At 30.8% G+C, this 18,216-nt stretch overlaps 3 protein-coding genes across 4 annotated transcripts; 2 read left to right on the top strand and 1 right to left on the bottom strand.

Annotated features, from left to right (window-relative positions):
* Positions 1–3,245: 3,245 nt before the first annotated feature.
* Positions 3,246–9,354, bottom strand: LOC125777796 (phospholipid scramblase 2). 2 transcript variants are annotated; one of them, XM_049453473.1, is made up of 6 exons: positions 9,080–9,354; positions 6,611–6,649; positions 6,394–6,546; positions 5,869–6,260; positions 5,664–5,807; positions 3,246–5,585 (listed from the first exon to the last, which is right to left on the bottom strand). In XM_049453473.1, exons 1-6 carry the CDS (start codon positions 9,159–9,161, stop codon positions 5,556–5,558), a joined length of 840 nt encoding a protein of 279 aa, XP_049309430.1. In that variant the 5' UTR covers positions 9,162–9,354; the 3' UTR covers positions 3,246–5,555. The 2 variants fall into 2 exon arrangements, with proteins under 2 accessions (XP_049309430.1, XP_049309431.1); XM_049453474.1 differs by having other exon boundaries at positions 6,394–6,543.
* Positions 9,355–10,953: 1,599 nt separating this feature from the next.
* On the top strand, positions 10,954–12,853 carry LOC105229122 (uncharacterized). The gene is made up of 4 exons (XM_011209215.4): positions 10,954–11,217; positions 11,289–11,617; positions 11,688–11,738; positions 11,863–12,853. Exons 1-4 carry the CDS (start codon positions 11,186–11,188, stop codon positions 12,267–12,269), a joined length of 819 nt encoding a protein of 272 aa, XP_011207517.2. The 5' UTR covers positions 10,954–11,185; the 3' UTR covers positions 12,270–12,853.
* A 617-nt stretch (positions 12,854–13,470) lies between these two features.
* Positions 13,471–17,545, top strand: LOC105229123 (syntaxin-6). The gene is made up of 5 exons (XM_011209216.4): positions 13,471–14,395; positions 14,658–14,818; positions 16,468–17,164; positions 17,250–17,344; positions 17,418–17,545. The coding sequence occupies exons 1-5, from the start codon at positions 14,361–14,363 to the stop codon at positions 17,492–17,494; spliced, it is 1,065 nt and encodes a 354-aa protein (XP_011207518.2). The 5' UTR covers positions 13,471–14,360; the 3' UTR covers positions 17,495–17,545.
* Positions 17,546–18,216: the final 671 nt, after the last annotated feature.

Raw genomic sequence — 18,216 nt, 5'->3', positions numbered from 1 at the left:
TGTTTTATTAATTTCTTAATTAATTTTTGAAATTAAATTAAATAGTTTTTTGAAAAAAAAAAAATTTCTTTTGTTAAATATTAATTTTTTATTTTTTGAAATTAAATTATTTTTTTTGAATAAATATTTTTTTTTATATTTTGAAAAGCGAAAAAAAATTAATTTTAAATTTTTACAATTTTTTAATTATATTTTCACACCCAAAACGTTTGTCTGCTTCTTAATTATTTTCGCATTACTCACAACCTGCAAATCAAATATATCAGCGTTAGTGTTGTTGCATTTCATGTAAGAAACACAGTATACACATTTTGAAGAAAACAAAATCAACAAACAAAAAAACTTAACTAGGGAATTCAACTATCATTGCTATGAAAATATCCAGACAGACATATGGTATTTCAAAAGTAAACAAACAAACACTCACACTATACACACATATATATGATATATAGATATATGTAGTATATACGCACATATATAGTATATACACACATTTAGAACCTATACAAGCACACTTTGTCCTCAATACAAAAACAACATACATACTTATATAGCATATAACTAGGCATAAACACCTAATTATACAAAGAAAATCTACAACTTTACATTCTACATGGAACTCTCTTTGATTTCATATACAAATTTCAAAAAATACATACATATGTATATTATAAAAACAAATACACAAAATATCCTCAATCTACACACATACATATACAACTTCCCTACCCACTATCACTTTACTATATACCAAACTATACAAAATTTATGAAAAATACATACGTACATATATTTTTATATTGAATTATAAGCACCTCTGCTATTTTGTGTGAACTTTCTGAATGTGTTAACTATCGATATGTAGCTGTATGTGTATAAAAAAAGTATGTATAATTATTGTTTCTAGTTATAACCTAACTTTTCTTTTTGATTTTTAACTATCTATTTACTATGTACTACATACCATTGGTAGGTTTACATAAATACATAATATACTCTCTAAGTGCTGTGAGTCTAATGGCTTAGCCGCAAAACAAAAAGTTGAACCTTATAAAAATTACAAAAAAAAATACAAAAAATAATATTAAAATTAATAAAGCGAAAAATAAAAATAATGAATAAATATTTATATTTCAATAAAATAATATTAAAATATAATTATAAATGAATAATAATTATAATAAAATCAAAACATAAAACATAAAATAAAAAATTTAAAATTTAATTATATAAAATTACAAAAACAATTTAACATAAATACAAAAATATTAAACAATATTTATATATAAATATACATACATATGTACGTATATATAACTAAAAAAAATATTTTTAAATCATTAGGCGTTAAACGAATGTCGTGGCGCACTGTCCACATCAAGTCAAGCTATCTAATCGATAGATATAAAAAAATTAAAAATAAAAATAACACAGATAACGTTGTTGTAAGTATGTATGCAAACAAGGCAACATACATATGTAAAAAATTATTACCGAAAAATCAAATAAGTAATTGCGCGCTGTTCACACCCAGCGATCAGCTGAGCTGATAACTGATGCCGAAGCAGTTATTAGCAAAAGAAATAATAATTGAAAATAAAATAAAAAAATAATTAAAAAATTTAGAAAAAGAAATAATTATAATCATTTTAAAAAAATTATTTTTATATTTTTTTTTAATTTTATTTATCTGTATTTGATTTTTACGGCATTTTCTGTATAATTCGATCGCTTTGATCCTTCATTTTAAGCCACAAAATTCAATTTCAAATTTGAATCTTTCGATTTTGCGTTAAAAATCACACAGTTCTTATAAAAAATAAAACTACATACAAAAACATTAAAAAATTTCAATAAAAATTCTTGAAAAACATCAAAAATATTTATATGTATGTACAAATATAAAATTACAATATGAAATACCTGTGTTTAGCAGCTGTTCTTAAAGATTTTTTAAACCGCTTAAAATTTGTTTGTTTTCAATTTAAGTTTTTTCGTTTTTTTGTTTTGTAATCAACGAGACTGCAAATGTAATGAAAGCTGCATGCATACAACTATAATATATATATATATATATGTTTATATGTAATGTATGCGGTAATTATTATGTAAATAATATATATTTTTTCAAATTAAATATTTTATTAAATAAATTTTTGTTTAGAAAAAAATTTAAAAAAAAATATTTTTATTAAAAAAAAATTAATTAAAAAAAAATTATAAGAAAAATATATTTTCAAATAATTTTTTTTTAATAAAAATATTTTTCAAAATATTAAAAAAAAATTTAAACAAAAATCGTTAAATGAGTTCTAACCTGTGTTAACACGGCAGAACAAAAATTATTTTGAAAAAAAAAAAATTATAAATAAAAATATTTTGAAAAAAAATTTAAAAACAAAAATATCTTTTCAAAAAAAAATTTTAAGGAAAATATTTTTACAAAATAATTTTTCAAAATAATTTTTTTTTGTATAATTTTTTTAACAAAAATCGTTCACTGAGTTGCCTGTGTTAATACGGCCGAAATATTATTTATAAAAATTAAAAACTAATTTAAAAAATTAAATTTAGTAATTGTAATTAACATTATAAGCTTTAATAATTATAATTTAAGTGTTTTATTAATAGTGCAAAATTATAGTCCAACTCTTTTCTTAAGGTAATTATAAAAAATTAATTAATGTTCTTTTATTGTAATTAGTAATAAATGCGCTATGCTTACACATTAATTAGTCGATTTTAAATTAGTTTAATTGATTTTTACGCTCATATTAATATAAATAGATTTTTTACGCTACGCAAACATAAGCTAAATAATTAAATTAATAATTAATAATTACGTAATTAAGTTTTTAAACTGTATGTCTATAACTGTGAATGAAAACAACGTGTGTCGTGTACAAAATAAATAATATGTATAAAAAATAAAATAAAAATACAAATAAAAATAAAAAATAAAAAATAATGCATTACAGCAAAAAACATTTTAATTATTTTCTTTTATTGAAAATGTGTTTGCTACAGCTGTTTGAATTACATGTAATTTTGTGTAAAAAAATGTATATTTAATATTTTGTAGGTATGTCTGATTGTTTATAATGTAAAATATGAACGAGTGGCAACACAATGCCGCGCAAAAAATATTATAATAAATATTGAAAGCATACAAATTGCAAAAAACCTAAAAATATAAGAAATAATTGATAAATCAAAACAAGTGATTATTATATAATTGTAAAAAAAAATAAAGTAATTATTATTTAAATACAATGGTTAAATGTATGTATATATAAATATCGGTACATATGTTTAATTATACAAATAAATATATATTTAAAGTAAAAACCATGGCCGATGGAAATGATGAAATAAAACAAAACCAGCAAAAATGTCAAATATAAAGACTTTCATTTACAAAACATATGTTATATTGGGACTTTAATTGCATTCGTGGATTACTTCCATTGTTCTATTGGGTCGTTCACAAAGTAATTTCGTTTGTTGACAACAGCTGTTCTTAGTGAATTTTTTCGCAGCCAACTTCACACTTAACCCGTTTACCGTTATATATTTGAACAGCTGATACTGTAAGACTTATTTGTAAGAATTTTCTAAAACCACATCCGAGAAGGTCTCTTGAAGCCGATTTGGATAAAATAATGTCGTTGGCCGATGCAAGTCGTTGAATAAGAACTCGAAAGATTGTTGAAAGATTACATAAATTTATCTAACGCAACCGTTTCCAACAACATGAAACATCCAGGACTAATTTCAAAGATTGACGAATGGGTTCTTCATGTTCTTAAAGACTGTGATTTACTTTTCAAACGTCAAAAAATTTATTCTAATTTGAAGCGCATTGTTACTGGAGACGAAAAGTGGGTTATTTACAAGAACGTAAAGCGCAAGCGATCATGGTCTATAAGGAACGAACCAACTGAAACTATTTTGAAGGTCGATAGTCACCTGAAATAGGTTATTTTGCCTTTGATGGCAGTTCAAAGAGATCGAAGAGAGTCCTGCCGAGTTTTTATCATTATATGTCATTAATTTGAAGCGTAAACAAACCTCTCACCCGCCCATTGAACCTCCCGCGAAGAGGAGAGAAGATGTCGCCTTTAAATAAGTGTCCACAACCCCCACCGGGGTGGCACCGAGGGAGAACCTACCCACAAGAGGGAGGCAACAAAGTGAGGAGGGAACAATACATACAATATGCACAGACGACGACGAAAACCCCTGGCTAAGCTCTCAGTACAATTGAGGCCAGTAAGAGTCCGATTATGGTGTACTAGAAACCCGAAACGTATCAATTTGACAAAGGGCTGGGTTGGGCAGTATTCTGTCACCTCAGTAAATAAGAGTGGCATCTTACCGAAATGTTAGGCAGGCCGTTCTCACCTCCGTCTCGTTAAAACACGTGTCAGGTCTTCAAGTATGTTAAATACACGTCACCATAACTTCTTTTGCTGTACAGTTTCAGTTGAAACTAGCTCCTTATTCGTGCCCGAACCTGGCTCTGAACATAAGCTCCCATAAAGACTTGTGTCAACCCTCGTGTGGTCCCTTCTTGCATAGATAACCACGGAGTTCATAAAGGGCAACTGCTACAACATGTCGAGATAGCGGTTTCAAACGGAGACCCACTAGAAGAAATGAATACACCACAACAACAACAAAAAACCCAACAGAAAGCACAACAAAACAAAGATAGCCAAGACGAGGATTACGGGACGATCTTCCATAGAAGCAGTAAGATACTTAGATCCCCCATACTCACCGCCACTTCAAAACAGTCAGACAAAACTTATGAAAAGACAGCCTCAAGGAAACCTCCGGCCACAAAAGCACTACCGGCAAAAGAAGTAGAAGGGAAGAGCTTCCCAACTGCCACTGAAGAAGGACCTCAGCACTCGCCGAAACAAGAATACATTCCCCAAATGAGACGAGCAGAAGAGGTATCCCTAGGAAAGTGCAAGGTTATCGTGCAAAAAATGAAGATGGCGATGGCAAAAGAACGTCAGCATAGACGTCAAGTACGGAGCGGCACAGCTAGACAAACTCTTCGACGTCATCAAGAGTAACCGCCTAAACTGACAATAATTTTTCATCATGCCAACGCTCTGCCTTATGTTACAAAAGCGCTTAAAAACTATTTGTAAAACAGCGGTTTGGAAGTTTTGCCTCACCCTCCTTATGAGCAAGATCTTGTCCCTTCCGACTATAATTTGTTCCGGTCGATTCAAAACCCCTTTACTGGAATACGGTTCATACCAGAACATGGTATCCAAAATTGGCTGGATTCATTATTGGCCACGGAGCCGCTGCAGTCCTGTTGGCATGGTATCCACAAGTTGGCAGAAAGATAAGAAAATGTTATAGCTTCAGATGATTAATATTTACTATGAATAATACTACTATACATATTTTTCTTAAACAAACATAAAAATTTTAATAAAGAGACGCATGAATGCAGATTTAGTCCCAATATATAAAGTATATTTTACAAAAAGCGTTGCCAGACTGTTGTTTCGCAATACCAAAGCCGCTCAGAGCCGAGTTTGGAAGTACATGTACTCCTACAAGTAGAAAAAATAATTAATTTAATAAAAAATAATAATTTACAAAAAATTCAATTTCAAAATTCAAACACTCACCATTAAAAATGCTGCACCCAAAATTAATGCGCGATCTTTGGCCGATAATTTTGTATCACTATAATATATATTTGTGGTGTACTGTGATTTTCCCGCGACCCACTTGTGATCGATGGAAGCGCGCAGATCGCCGCCGGAATGTATCTGTGTGTGTAAATACGTATTTTGTTTATATAAACAACAAAAGCAAAAAACACACACCTACCTTGAAGAACGACTCTTTTGGCAAACAGAAGCAACAGAAGCCCGAATTCTCGGGGCCTTCAATGCAAAATATTGGCTCACCGGTAACACCGTCTTGTATGAAATATTCCGGTCGCAGAAATGTGGGCGAGTGTACTACGCGCCCCATCAAATTACCTGGCGGTGTCCATACCTCCAGATTTTTGGGATGACAACACATGGCACCGAGCGCAAATTGCTTGCGAAACAGCAATGCCTCCTGATGTGTTTTATCCAGCAAATGCATTTGGAAAGGACGTGCGGCGCCCCACAGTAGGCGATTATTGGAGGTTGAACTCTCCGAAGCGGCGTAGATGGCGTCGCCTAGCGGTGAGCGCACGACATAGCGGTTCTCGGAAGAGACCGAAGTTAAAGCTATGGAAAAGTTATATAAATGTATAATTAAAATTCCTCAAAGTACAGTCAATACTCGTTAAATCGAACAGTTAAGCAAACATTTTAACTCATTTCAATTTAACTAGTTTTAACTGTAGTCTATTAGGCTTACACTCAATCAATTCAAATGTTTGTTCAATATGCACTGATGGCAACTCTGTGAGAAAATCATAACCGGTCATGGGTATGTTAAAACTGCGGTGTGTCGGTAAGCTGTTGCCTACCGTGGAAATTGGTAGTGGTAATGGTATGCGTTCCGGTGCTGCTGGAAGAAAATTTTGCCAAAAATTAATGAGAATTGATATCAAATCATTTGCTATAGAGCTTACTTGTCGGTTGTGAGGTAATGCTGATTGGTCCATCGTAAACTAGAAGTGGGAATATACTTGTATGTAAGATTTCATGCGGAAGAAATACTAGAAAGTAATCTCCCTGATCATTTACAGTTCTACGCGAAAGTAATTGACTCTCTTCTAACCTAACCTTTGTGAAAACAGCAAAGTAAACAGTTCGTCCGTCCGTTTTTATAAAAATCGCTGATACTATAAGTCTAGGTTTGGGTCCCTCGTTAAAAGTATCATAGAATAGAAATTCCTCAAAAAAACTGATCCTTTACTTGAGATTTCGACAATAAGATTCAAAGAAAAAACCTGAGTTTGGAAGTGGAGAACTCGTTCCTGAGATATATTCATGAAAAATGGTTAATTTTTCGAATTTTTAACTATCTTAGTAATGCGAATATTTTAATAACCTACTAGACTAAGCAGGTAAGGTTAGGTTAGGCGAGGGATCACACTTAGGCTGTTAGGTGTAGTAATTTGTGAAGCAGTATGAAAATCTCCTGTAGCTGGATATCACTTATCTACATAACGCTCTACACCTATCATAAGCCTGCTTAGGATGAATGTCCTAAATATGAGATCCAAGATGTATTTGCCTTCATCTGGCAAAGGCGCATCATACGAGGAAAAAATGTTGAGATCTTCCAATCCAGATCATCTTCTTCCAAATAGCTAATGTAGCTGACATATGGTAAGATGTTCAATCACGAATCACAAACGGATAGTGTTAAGCTAGAGCTTCTGCAACCATTATAATGAGATTGAAGAGTTCCCTAGACCACTTACGATTTACCATGGGCCAAAAGGACATTCCTACTCCATAACTGGTCTGTAACTCAAAAGTCCATTAGTGAACTACAAGAAGTCAACGGAGCTTCCTACTCGTTCCCATCTCCCAGTTATTGAGACTGAGGTAAATGTCCTAACAAGTTAATCAGCTTTACAGTTTTCTGCAATCCCATTGTGGCCAGACAATCAAACCAATCTAATCGTAAAATAAATCGATGCTAGATATAAGGAGTCAGACATCCTTTCAATAGTCTTGAGCGCACAGTAAGCGAACTTAAAGCTAATATCGTTGTCCTACTTGGGAGTGGATAGTCACCACTCTAAAAGAGGTGGGAAAACTCGAACATCTCTCCAAGCAGGCTGCGATATTTTCGCAGAAATACAGCCATCTCCTTGGAGCGGAACCGCCTCCTAGGAACATCAAGTGATCTTTTCTCAATTACGTCGAAGTCGTCGAACAACACACGGACCAGACTTCGTTAAACTCCTAGACCCCGAGATATCCAACATATATCCTACGTGCAATGAGTCCTAACATGAAACTAACTGACCTCCTCTTTGCATGCCCCGCCAACCTGACTCATCTGACACCCTTTTCTCTTTGGTCCGACCACGTTGAAACAGCACGTTTAGTGGGCCTCCCGTTAGATGACGTCGACGACAACTTAGATAATCCTTACCATCCTAACGGGGACTAGATAATCCGTTAAAACAACAACAACAAGTGAGAAAAACAGTTTTTGATGTAGTTTTTGGATTAGGAATGTGATACAACAGACATTAACTCTGTTAGCAAAAATACTGCTTTGTAAGGAGAGAAGATTAAGAAGAAAAATTGTTCTCTGTGAACAATAGACGCTCTTCATAAAGCTCCGATAAATGTCAACGAAGAAAAAACGAATTAAGATTCCAATCGTTTATTGTTTTTTGAATATTAAGGGTGTCAAATCTGGCATAAAATACGACAACGATAAGTTTTAAGACCCGGTCGGACCTCGAGGTTTCATGGACTTCTCATACGATAACTTTGAACTGGCACTGAATTTGATTGCATTTAGTGTCCAAATTGCGAAAATAATGCGCATTTGAGTAGTTCGAGATTTCGAAATGCAATAACAGTTAAAGTAACGGTAGTTTCCAAGCGGTTTTTTACAAAAAGCAGACAATATATTTACAACTTTTACAACAGGACTGATAATGTCAGTAAAAATTATCATGAATATAGCGTAAACTGTCATAAATATAATGCAAAATATCTAAACTTTATAAAAAAGGTAATGCACCTGCAATTTTATTGCTTGCACTTTAATAACTATGGACTGCAATAATTGTAAAAAGCTTTGTATATTTCTTTGCGTTGTTTATAAATTATTGATTATAATCCACGGGGCATACACAGGTATCGATACGCTCAACAGACACCTAGAGATAAGATAAGTCCAAGCGGGCGGAAAACAAAAGCACGTTAATACCCAAGTGGTTTGTCGTTAGTTGTGTCAAAGGAATTTTCTTGTGTCGATGGAAAACCACTCAATTTTAAAGCACTAAAATAATAAAATTGCCATAAATGTAAGGCAATAATTACTAACTATTAATTAGTTAAAAGACTGCGCTGAATCACACTCCAGTTTTAAAAATTTACTACAAAATTTTCAATATTTTTTATACCTCTCGGTTCGGCGTTATTTTGTTGCGCGACACGAATTTCGCTGTCGTACTGCAAATTTCGCACGGCATCGTTTTGTAACATTTTTAACGGTTATTATTTTGGACACAATTTTAATTATTATTTTTTCAATATTTTAGTTTCACGTTGTATTTAAAAAACAAAAAATACTGTTGTTTTGAAATAATTTGCAGTAAATACAATTTTTCCTTTTTTCCGTACAACAACTAACAGCACTTGTTCTTACAGCGATCTAACCACGAACTGAATTTAACCGATAACTTCAATCTATTTTGCCCATTGATTACTATTGAACCACAATTGCTTTGTTTTTGTTGTTTTTATTCTTATCAGTTGTCGCTGTATTTAATAACTAATACCTATGCACAGGTAATTTCTCTTGGGAAGGTATGTAACTTTTAATCGGCGACAATAACACTACACACATACACATAAACACGCATGTGAACATGTATTTATTTTTTTATAAGTAGTTTATGCCAAATGTGTTATTTCATAACGCGGTGAAAACTAAAATTTCAAATTTTGCCATTCTTTCACTTCTTTCGATCCACTGTTAGTTAACGCGCACGCACGTACATACATATGTATGTATGTATGTCGCACATAATTTGTGTTTAACTTATCACTTGATTAAAATTACACACTACTTAAGTTTAAGATAATAGACATGGTGAGAAATCAATATAAATTCTTTTTTTATGGCTGACCAGTGATGGTGAAATTATAATTAAAAAAACAAATAAAAAATTTTAATTAAAAATTTAATTTTAATTAAGAATATTTTTTTTAAATTTTCAATTAATAAATTAAATTAATTAATTTTAAATTTTTTTTCATCAAAAATTGGAATTAAAAATTTAATTTTAATTAAAAAATTTAATTAATTTATTTGTTTAATTTTTTTGTGATTTTTATTAGTTTAGACAAAAATTCAATTAATTTTAATTAAAAAATTTAAAAATTGTATTTATTTTATTAACAATTAAATTTATTTATTTCATTTTAATTTAATTTTTTGTTAACAAAAATAATTACATTTTAAAATTTTTAATTAATTAATTTTCTAATTATTTTTTTATTAATTTTAATACAATTTTAAATTTTTTTCAATTTAATAATTTAATTTTAATTAAAAAATTTAATTAATTTATTTGTTTAATTTTTTTGTGATTTTTATTAGTTTAGACAAAAATTCAATTAATTTTAATTAAAAAATTTAAAAATTGTATTTATTTTATTAACAATTAAATTTATTTATTTTATTTTAATTTAATTTTTTGTTAACAAAAATAATTACATTTTAAAATTTTTAATTAATTAATTCTCTAATTAATTTTTTTATTATTTATTAATTTTTTTATTAATTTTAATACAATTTTAAATTTTTTTTAAATTTAATAATTTAATTTTAATTAAAAAATTTAATTTATTTATTTGTTTTATTTTTTTTGTTTAGTTTAGACCAGCATTTAATTAATTTTTATTAAAAAATTTAATTAATTTTATTAAATTAATTAATTTAAAAAAATTAAATTTTAATTGTTAATAAAATTAATTAAATTTTTAATTAATTAATTTAAGTAAATTAAATAAATTTTTTGGTTAATTATTTTTTAAATTAATTTCTTAATTAAAATTAATTTTTTTTAATTAAAAAAGTTAAAATTTAAAATTAATTTAAACAATTAATTTTTCTGTTTGCTTCAACAATTTATTAACTTATTGAAATTGATGCATAATTAAGTACAAGACATAATTAATTAAGCAATTTCATGCAACACTGCGTTTAATTAATTCTCAGTAAGTCAACTATCGGTTAAAATAAACGTTAATTACCAGAGAACCCTACCAGAGATCTAAATTACAGTTACAAGTTGCGACTTTCTCAAAGCCGAGTTGAAAAAAAATTAGCCGAATTATATCTGTAGGTGCAATATTTCAACGCTTTCTTACTCAAGTTAAGCATTAGTCTGTAAAAAAATTCATTAATTGCATTATAGTTTCGGGTATTCGCGATTCAAAAAGTGTGGATCACTAAATTTTTAAATAAAGCCAATATCTTGCAGAAGTAAACAAAACAAGACATGGAAGATATAGCAAATGAAACAAACGAAACGTAAGCGTTTTCTAATTTTCTATTAGACTTAAGCAATTAATTAAGAAACCACTTTGATTCCTCAATAACAGTGAAAGGCCAAGAAACAAATGGAATACGGAAACCATCAAATGCATTCTGGAAATATGGAAGGAATATTTATACAAAATGGTACTCGAGGGAAAGTCCGACCAGATATTTGAACAGATGTCTACCGAAATGGAAAATTTTGGTTACAATTTTAGTCCAAGGGAGATTAGCGCTAAGCTAAGCCAATTAACAAATGCATACAGGATTGAGAGAAGGAAAATTAAAAATGGTCCATTTGTTAAGAGTGATTGGCCATTTTACAAAGCTTTAGATTTCTTGGTAGGCAATAGCAGAGTGCACCAATGGGATGACTTGATGGAAGATATTGAAGGTAACAATTTGTGTTTTTTATTCTTAATTCGAGATTAACTTAATGCTAAAATGTGAAATTGTATCTTTAGATCTAGAGGATGAAGAATCGTCTGAAAGTGATGGTGCTGCACAAATGGAAGGTAAATTTTTTGCCAATGATAAAGGACTTATTCGTCTCGGTTTATTTTATTTTATTTTTTTTTTTGCAAATTAAAATACAATATATAAAATATTTTATTTTCTCTTCTTATATTTGATATTTAGATGGTGTCATCGATCTTGAAAGTGAAGAAGGTTCTGTAATGGTGTCAACATCTAATAAGATGTTTAAGAATCCTTCCTTGGAAATGCAAGTTTCTTCGGAAGAGAGTGAAAACGAAACTTCACCAAAGCCAAATCCATGTGTACCCAATCTACAAGCTAGTATGTCAGCACTGCAGAAATCAGTAAACAATCTGCAAAATAACAAAGTAAAGATACAAAACTTGACTGCCGCAAAGTTGGAACTCATTGAATTACAAAAGGAAAGTGTTAAAAAGGAAATGGAATATCGAAGGGCCGAATTCCAGCAAAGAACCGAGGAGTTTCAGCTTCGTATGAAGCAGATGAAGGAAGAACATGATTGGCGCATGACAGATATACGCTCTAGGATGGAAAAGGAATATTTATAGACTTAGACTAGAAATTAATTAAATTTTAAGTAAATTTTTTAAAACTTTTTGTGATTTGTTAGTTTTGTACCTATGTTATCGGAATTATATAAGCAATATTTTTATATTCAAACAATTTTTAATGAAAATTGGATTTAAATTTTTAATATTGATTTAAAAAAATATGTGATTCCAAAACAACTCACTATTTAATTTTTTATATGCTTGAGGTTAGTTTTTTCCAAAAAATGTTTAGTCCGATTAAAAGAAAAATTATATTTCTCTCCAGTATTTGGAATTAAAAATTTAAAAATTGTATTTAATTAAGATTTTCGGGATAAACAAATCAAATTTTAATACAATTATTTTTTACCGCATTATTTGCAACCCGGATGGAAATACAGCTGTTTAAGACGTATATATATTTTTTGACTTTGGAATTTTTTGTAAAACAAAATTACTGCAATAAGTCTTTAAATTATAAGTTTTATGTTTTAAACATCTATTTTAGCTTTTATTTCTGTTTTTAATTCGTTTATAACCAAGGCTATGTAAAACAGTTAGAAAATATGTATTAAATTGATGCAAGTGCTTAAAACTTACTTGATCTTTTGGAATATCAACAAAATCATTCAGCTTGAAAATTATTAAATGTGCTTGACATACCCCTAAATTAGTAAATTCGCCCAGAAATTGCACTGCAGTGGCAACCTCGTTGTTTAGCCAATTTGACAATTGCTATGTCACAACAAAAACACAGCTACGGGAAAAATTACAATTTTTGTGAAAATTATTGCAAAAGCGGAGTAGGAAAAACAATAGCATTTTCCGGCGCAGACTCAATGAAAATTTTGAAAATATAAACACGCTTCGGGAGAGATCACAAAACAGCATGATTAAATAGTAGCGCGAAAGTGAAAACGAATCGCAGCAGTAGGAAGGAAACACAAAAAATATATTTTGTAATTTTAAGGTAAATACTTTAAAAAACAACATATGTAAATAAGTTATTATATTTTGAAACAAAAAGCTTCAATATTTGTGTTGAAAGCTTGTAAGTGAGGCCACATTTTGTATAAATGGCTGAAATGTTACTTTCGCACGCATTGCAATGCACTGACCATGGGGTGGTAAGAAGGCAATGGGCCCGAGTACATATTTATGCACACAGAATTTTGCCACCAACTCATTGATGTATATATATGTGCATACCCACACAGTCATGCGCGCGCCAGCTCCAAAAGCATATAAACAGGGGGGTATCATATATGATACCGCTGGTGGATGGTTCTAAACGGAAAATGCGTGTGAGATATAAGAATTTAGTTTGCTATGAACGCGGACGATAGCAGAACGTATAGCACAAATACACGGGCATTCCGATTGTATACGTTTATATTTTTAAAGAGTTGTGAAACAGCAGAGAAGAAAATATATCATTTCTCCCCACACAACTTGGAAAAGTGCTTCAAGTGCAATTTATTCATACCACGACTAAGCAAGTGAAAAATGTTGCGAAATTCCAATAGCCAAAGTGACAAAATTACAGAAAATAATTTTACCGAAGCATCAACTATCAAAAAAGACGGCTTGAAGGAAACGGCATTTGAAGACTGATGTGTTACTATGTATACTGAAAGTATTTAGATTGGTAACGCAAGAAACCGTAATATAAGCTTCCGTAATAAACAGGGAAAGTAAATAATTGTTTGCAAATTTATGTATAAAATTAATAACATATATAACAATTTCCTGGCAATACGAAAAACGGTTATATAGCTGATTATAGCAAAGTGGGTCTAAAGTGTTGCTCGTATATGCATGTAAATACTATATACTTATGTATGTAGTTGTTCACGTCACCCATGCGTTAGGAAAATCTATAAAAGTTTTCACAAATCTTAAAGGGTGAAAACATATATACAAAATAAAAAAGAAGCCGCACTCATAAATTTCAAAAAAATAGAAAATTTAAAAACGAAAACAAAGAACTCCATTGACATTGTAAGCATAAAGCAAGAGCATTGAAAAACAGGATTTCCTTTAAATTCAGTAAATTCGGCGTATAGAGACGCATTGCAGTATTGGAATCAGCGCATATTTACGTGGGTCATGTCTCTAGAAGATCCATTCTTCGTGGTGAAGGAGTGCGTAAACAATTTTTCTAAATGTTTTTACACAACATACACATAATGTGTTTTTAAAAATGTTTATATCTTTCAATTATACTATATTTATTTCCTTGCTTTTCTTAATTCCATATTTCTCAATGCCACTTACGGTGTGTGATATACCTATTACGCTGTTATTTATTTAAATTGAATTGCGGTTGGCGGTGGTGGTGGTTTTAACTTGCCGGATCAACTAACTACTTGCTAATGGCTGTGTGGGCGCTTTTGACCCTTGTAGCGAGGTATTCAAAGCATTAAATAAAACTCGCGGCCTATATTTGCGTTGGCGCGAGTTGAGCGATAGTAGCGGCAGCGCTGAAGTTGAATGGACTACAACAGAGTTAAGGAACTCATTGCGTAGCATTGAATGGGACTTGGAAGACTTGGAGGACACAATTAATATCCTTTTTTAAATGGACAAAAATGTCACAAATTCACAATTCTATACAAATTACACTTGTGTGTGTGTACAAGGAGCTGATTTGAATGTTCAAGCATGTGTGCGGTAATAAGTGTGCATGTGGCTTTCATATTCATATTGGTCGCGTAATCTTAGCTCGGCAATGCAAATATTGACATTTCTATTGTATATTCGACGCGCTAAATTGTCAGCTATGCAAATAGATTAGCTGACACAGCCCATAAGCACTGAACCCATGAACAAAACAAAAGTATGCAAGTAGTATATGTGTATGCATGAATGTAGTCTCTAATAGTGCAAATACCGACAGTAATTTTTGAAAAATCAATTTCTATTTAACCACATTGAATAATTGCAAAAGCTAATGAATGCTTATCATTAAAGCTTATATATAAAGCGTTTTGTGATCGGTTCACCATTATATACTGCTTTTTATCAGCTATAGTTTTATCGATGTACTATCTTTTACAACTTATAAGCCATTTACATTGGTAACATAAATTTTCTTAGTTATTATTAGTTCACATGTTGAAACCTGATGTCCGGGGATTATATAGGGTCGACCAATGGATGGGGCTGACAGATGGGGCTGACAGCCATTTAACCCTTTAATATAGATAAATTTATGATTTTTGACTTTATATTTTCTATATACCGGGTTTTAAAGAACTGTGGAACTAATACGCGTAAATAAGTGTGAATATACAGACAAACGGACGACGAACATGGCTAAATCGCCTCAGCTTGTCACGTTGATCACGCGTTACAAACTTTGTGGCAAATTTAATTGTCTGAAGTTTGCTAAGAACCCTTCCTATGCTTATATTTTCTACATTATTATACATAAATACATGTTTACCATGTGATAAGATCATATTACGTTTGATAACAACATTTTATTGATGTTATAATTACATCAAAAGCTAATAATTTCTTCAAATACTCGATTATTCCACGAAACTGATAAACAACGCGAAGTACGCACAAGAATCAGATTTATATAATCTAACTAATACAGTTACACAACCAATGACTTCAGAAAAAATTAAATACATATTTGCATTTACAGTACATAACAACAACTAACAGTTACAATCTTATTGTTATAGCGTGCGTGCAATCCACATATAGAGTTTATTTATACATCATATCGTCACCTGAAATGCAAAATAACGTATCATCAAAAAATTCGAAATTGAGTGTCTTATTGATTACGCTTCACTACTTCAAATTATATACATAATTTTAAATATGTTCAACATTTTCTGGTTCTGCGGTCATATATAAACCAGTTTTAACCAATATTAATATTTTGTTTCACTCATGTTCCATTTTATTCCGTGTTTCATTCATGCCACTGTAAATTTCTGAAAATGTTGTTACGTTAATTTGCATTTCAGGTGACGATATACTCTTTATATATAAGTATGTGCCTTTGAAGTTCTGTTAAGCTGACTAGTCTCCCATGGCCAGTGTGTGAATGAATTAACAAATGCCTACAGATCATATTTCTCTTTGTACACTTCCGTACATCACTTCCTACATTTTTATAATAGTCACACAAGCTCTATATACACCCACTAGGCCAGCAATTAATTAAAGGTCTTCCTTAATCCACCGACTGTACGTATAGTTGAAAAGAATCCGAATAAATTTCGCATTGATAATCGTGAGCTTTTGAGTCGTCGGCATTTCATCGACAATACACGCGATGAGGTCCGGCAGATGAAAGAGAAGATGAGCCTGAATCGGAAGAGGGACAGAGATATAACGGCACATCAACCACTACTCGATGAACACAATCATAACGAAATTAATCATCAAAACAATCAGAACGGCAATAGTAATTACATTAACAACTATAACAACAGCCTAAATAGTAATAGTCATCACAGTAATCATAATCAACTACAACAACAACAGCAGCAGCACCACAATCATAATCATCATCATCACGGTATCAGTGATAAAACCTATTTGGTTGAGTGTACAAACGGTGGCATCGGCAGTGGTGGTCTCTTACAACAGAATTCTTTGATCAGCAGCGCAGGCAGCGGTGTAGCTAATACAATTGCCGGTACAATGGCAGCAGCGGCACAACGTCACAGCGGTACAAAGTACTCCAAATTGGAGAATACCGTGGATAGTCCGGGTCATTATGCATCGTTGGATAGTCCGGGGCATCGTTACGTCGGCGAAACGGTGTCGGTGCAGCAGCGCATGATGCAGGGACAGGATGAGCAGCTAGATATGATAAGTGATTCCATTGGAACGTTAAAGACTGTATCACGACAGATTGGTGTGGAGTTGGACGAGCAGGCTGTGTAAGTCACATCCAGAAATGTTGCTAACTAAACTCTACTGTGTATTTAAATGATAATATTGAATACTGTTTTCTTATTTCTGCAGCATGCTCGATGATTTTGGTAATGAGTTCGATACAACGGAATCCAAATTGGATACAACAATGAAAAAAGTTGCCAAAGTATTGCACATGAATAATGGTGAGTGCGCTGCAGTTGTAATTGTATTTAGAATTAATTATTGTCAAAATTTATTTTCTTTTCTACTTGACAGATAAACGTCAGTGGGCTGCAATTTTTATACTATCCGCGCTTTTGTTAATTGTGATAATTTTGTTTATAATTTTGTAAATATCGCACTAAGTAAAAAATTTCTTAATAATATATTTGTTGACACATGTATCTATTTTTTATTGTACCCATTACTTCCATGTGTGCAATGTTCAAACTTGTTTATATTTATTTATATTGTAATATTTAAATAGCTTAATGCAGAATTTATTAAAATTTTCAATTCCAAAAATTTTAAACTTTAATTTGTTAGCTAATTGTTTTGCGTTTAGTTTATTTTCATTTAATTTAATTTTTTTTTTTAGCAGTTTTTAAAATGCCTTCAGAGTAAAAAAAAATTCTCAGAGTAACTTAATATCGCTTAACTGCCCGTGCCACATATTATAGACTATTTTTTAACACTTGAAATATACATAGGAATATTTGTCAAATAAAACTATTTTAAAGCTTTTGAAATTTTAATTTTACCAACATATTTGATATTCACTCTACTACAACAAAATCCTAAACGAAATTGAACCAAAACAAAAATATTTTGTTTTGACTAAAGTGATTTGAATTCACAGCTTGGTTCATTTAAAATTTCAAGTCAGGTATTGCAGACTACAACGACCAGTCAGTTATCAGTTACGTTAGAAAAATACTAGGGCGCCTGCTAGTATGCAACATTTGTATTTGTATATTTTATATAAGAGACCAGGAAACATTTTGAGTTTTAATATAGCAAAAAATATGTAATTTAAAAAGAGCTTGATATCTAGTTAAACTGTGGCAAATATAAC

Source organism: Bactrocera dorsalis, chromosome 3 (assembly GCF_023373825.1).
Source record: "Bactrocera dorsalis isolate Fly_Bdor chromosome 3, ASM2337382v1, whole genome shotgun sequence".
In the NCBI taxonomy this organism is placed as follows: domain Eukaryota; kingdom Metazoa; phylum Arthropoda; class Insecta; order Diptera; family Tephritidae; genus Bactrocera; species Bactrocera dorsalis.
Note: the sequence above shows the minus strand (reverse complement) of the source record. Positions and strands in the feature narration are given on the sequence as shown.

What these genes read in the sequence shown, in the direction of transcription:
- LOC125777796 (XM_049453473.1), bottom strand. Translation starts at nt 9,161, where the DNA reads ATGTTACAAAACGATGCCGTGCGAAATTTGCAGTACGACAGCGAAATT. An exon ending in AACATTTGAATTGATTGAGT is followed by an intron (nt 6,261 to 6,393) that starts GTAAGCCTAATA and finishes ACTTTTCCATAG; the next exon opens with CTTTAACTTCGGTCTCTTCC. An exon ending in CAAAAGAGTCGTTCTTCAAG is followed by an intron (nt 5,808 to 5,868) that starts GTAGGTGTGTGT and finishes TTACACACACAG; the next exon opens with ATACATTCCGGCGGCGATCT.
- LOC105229122 (XM_011209215.4), top strand. Translation starts at nt 11,186, where the DNA reads ATGGAAGATATAGCAAATGAAACAAACGAAAC. An exon ending in GCAAATGAAACAAACGAAAC is followed by an intron (nt 11,218 to 11,288) that starts GTAAGCGTTTTC and finishes CCTCAATAACAG; the next exon opens with TGAAAGGCCAAGAAACAAAT. An exon ending in CTTGATGGAAGATATTGAAG is followed by an intron (nt 11,618 to 11,687) that starts GTAACAATTTGT and finishes TTGTATCTTTAG; the next exon opens with ATCTAGAGGATGAAGAATCG.
- LOC105229123 (XM_011209216.4), top strand. Translation starts at nt 14,361, where the DNA reads ATGTCTCTAGAAGATCCATTCTTCGTGGTGAAGGA. An exon ending in CCATTCTTCGTGGTGAAGGA is followed by an intron (nt 14,396 to 14,657) that starts GTGCGTAAACAA and finishes TGACCCTTGTAG; the next exon opens with CGAGGTATTCAAAGCATTAA. An exon ending in GAGTTGGACGAGCAGGCTGT is followed by an intron (nt 17,165 to 17,249) that starts GTAAGTCACATC and finishes TTATTTCTGCAG; the next exon opens with CATGCTCGATGATTTTGGTA.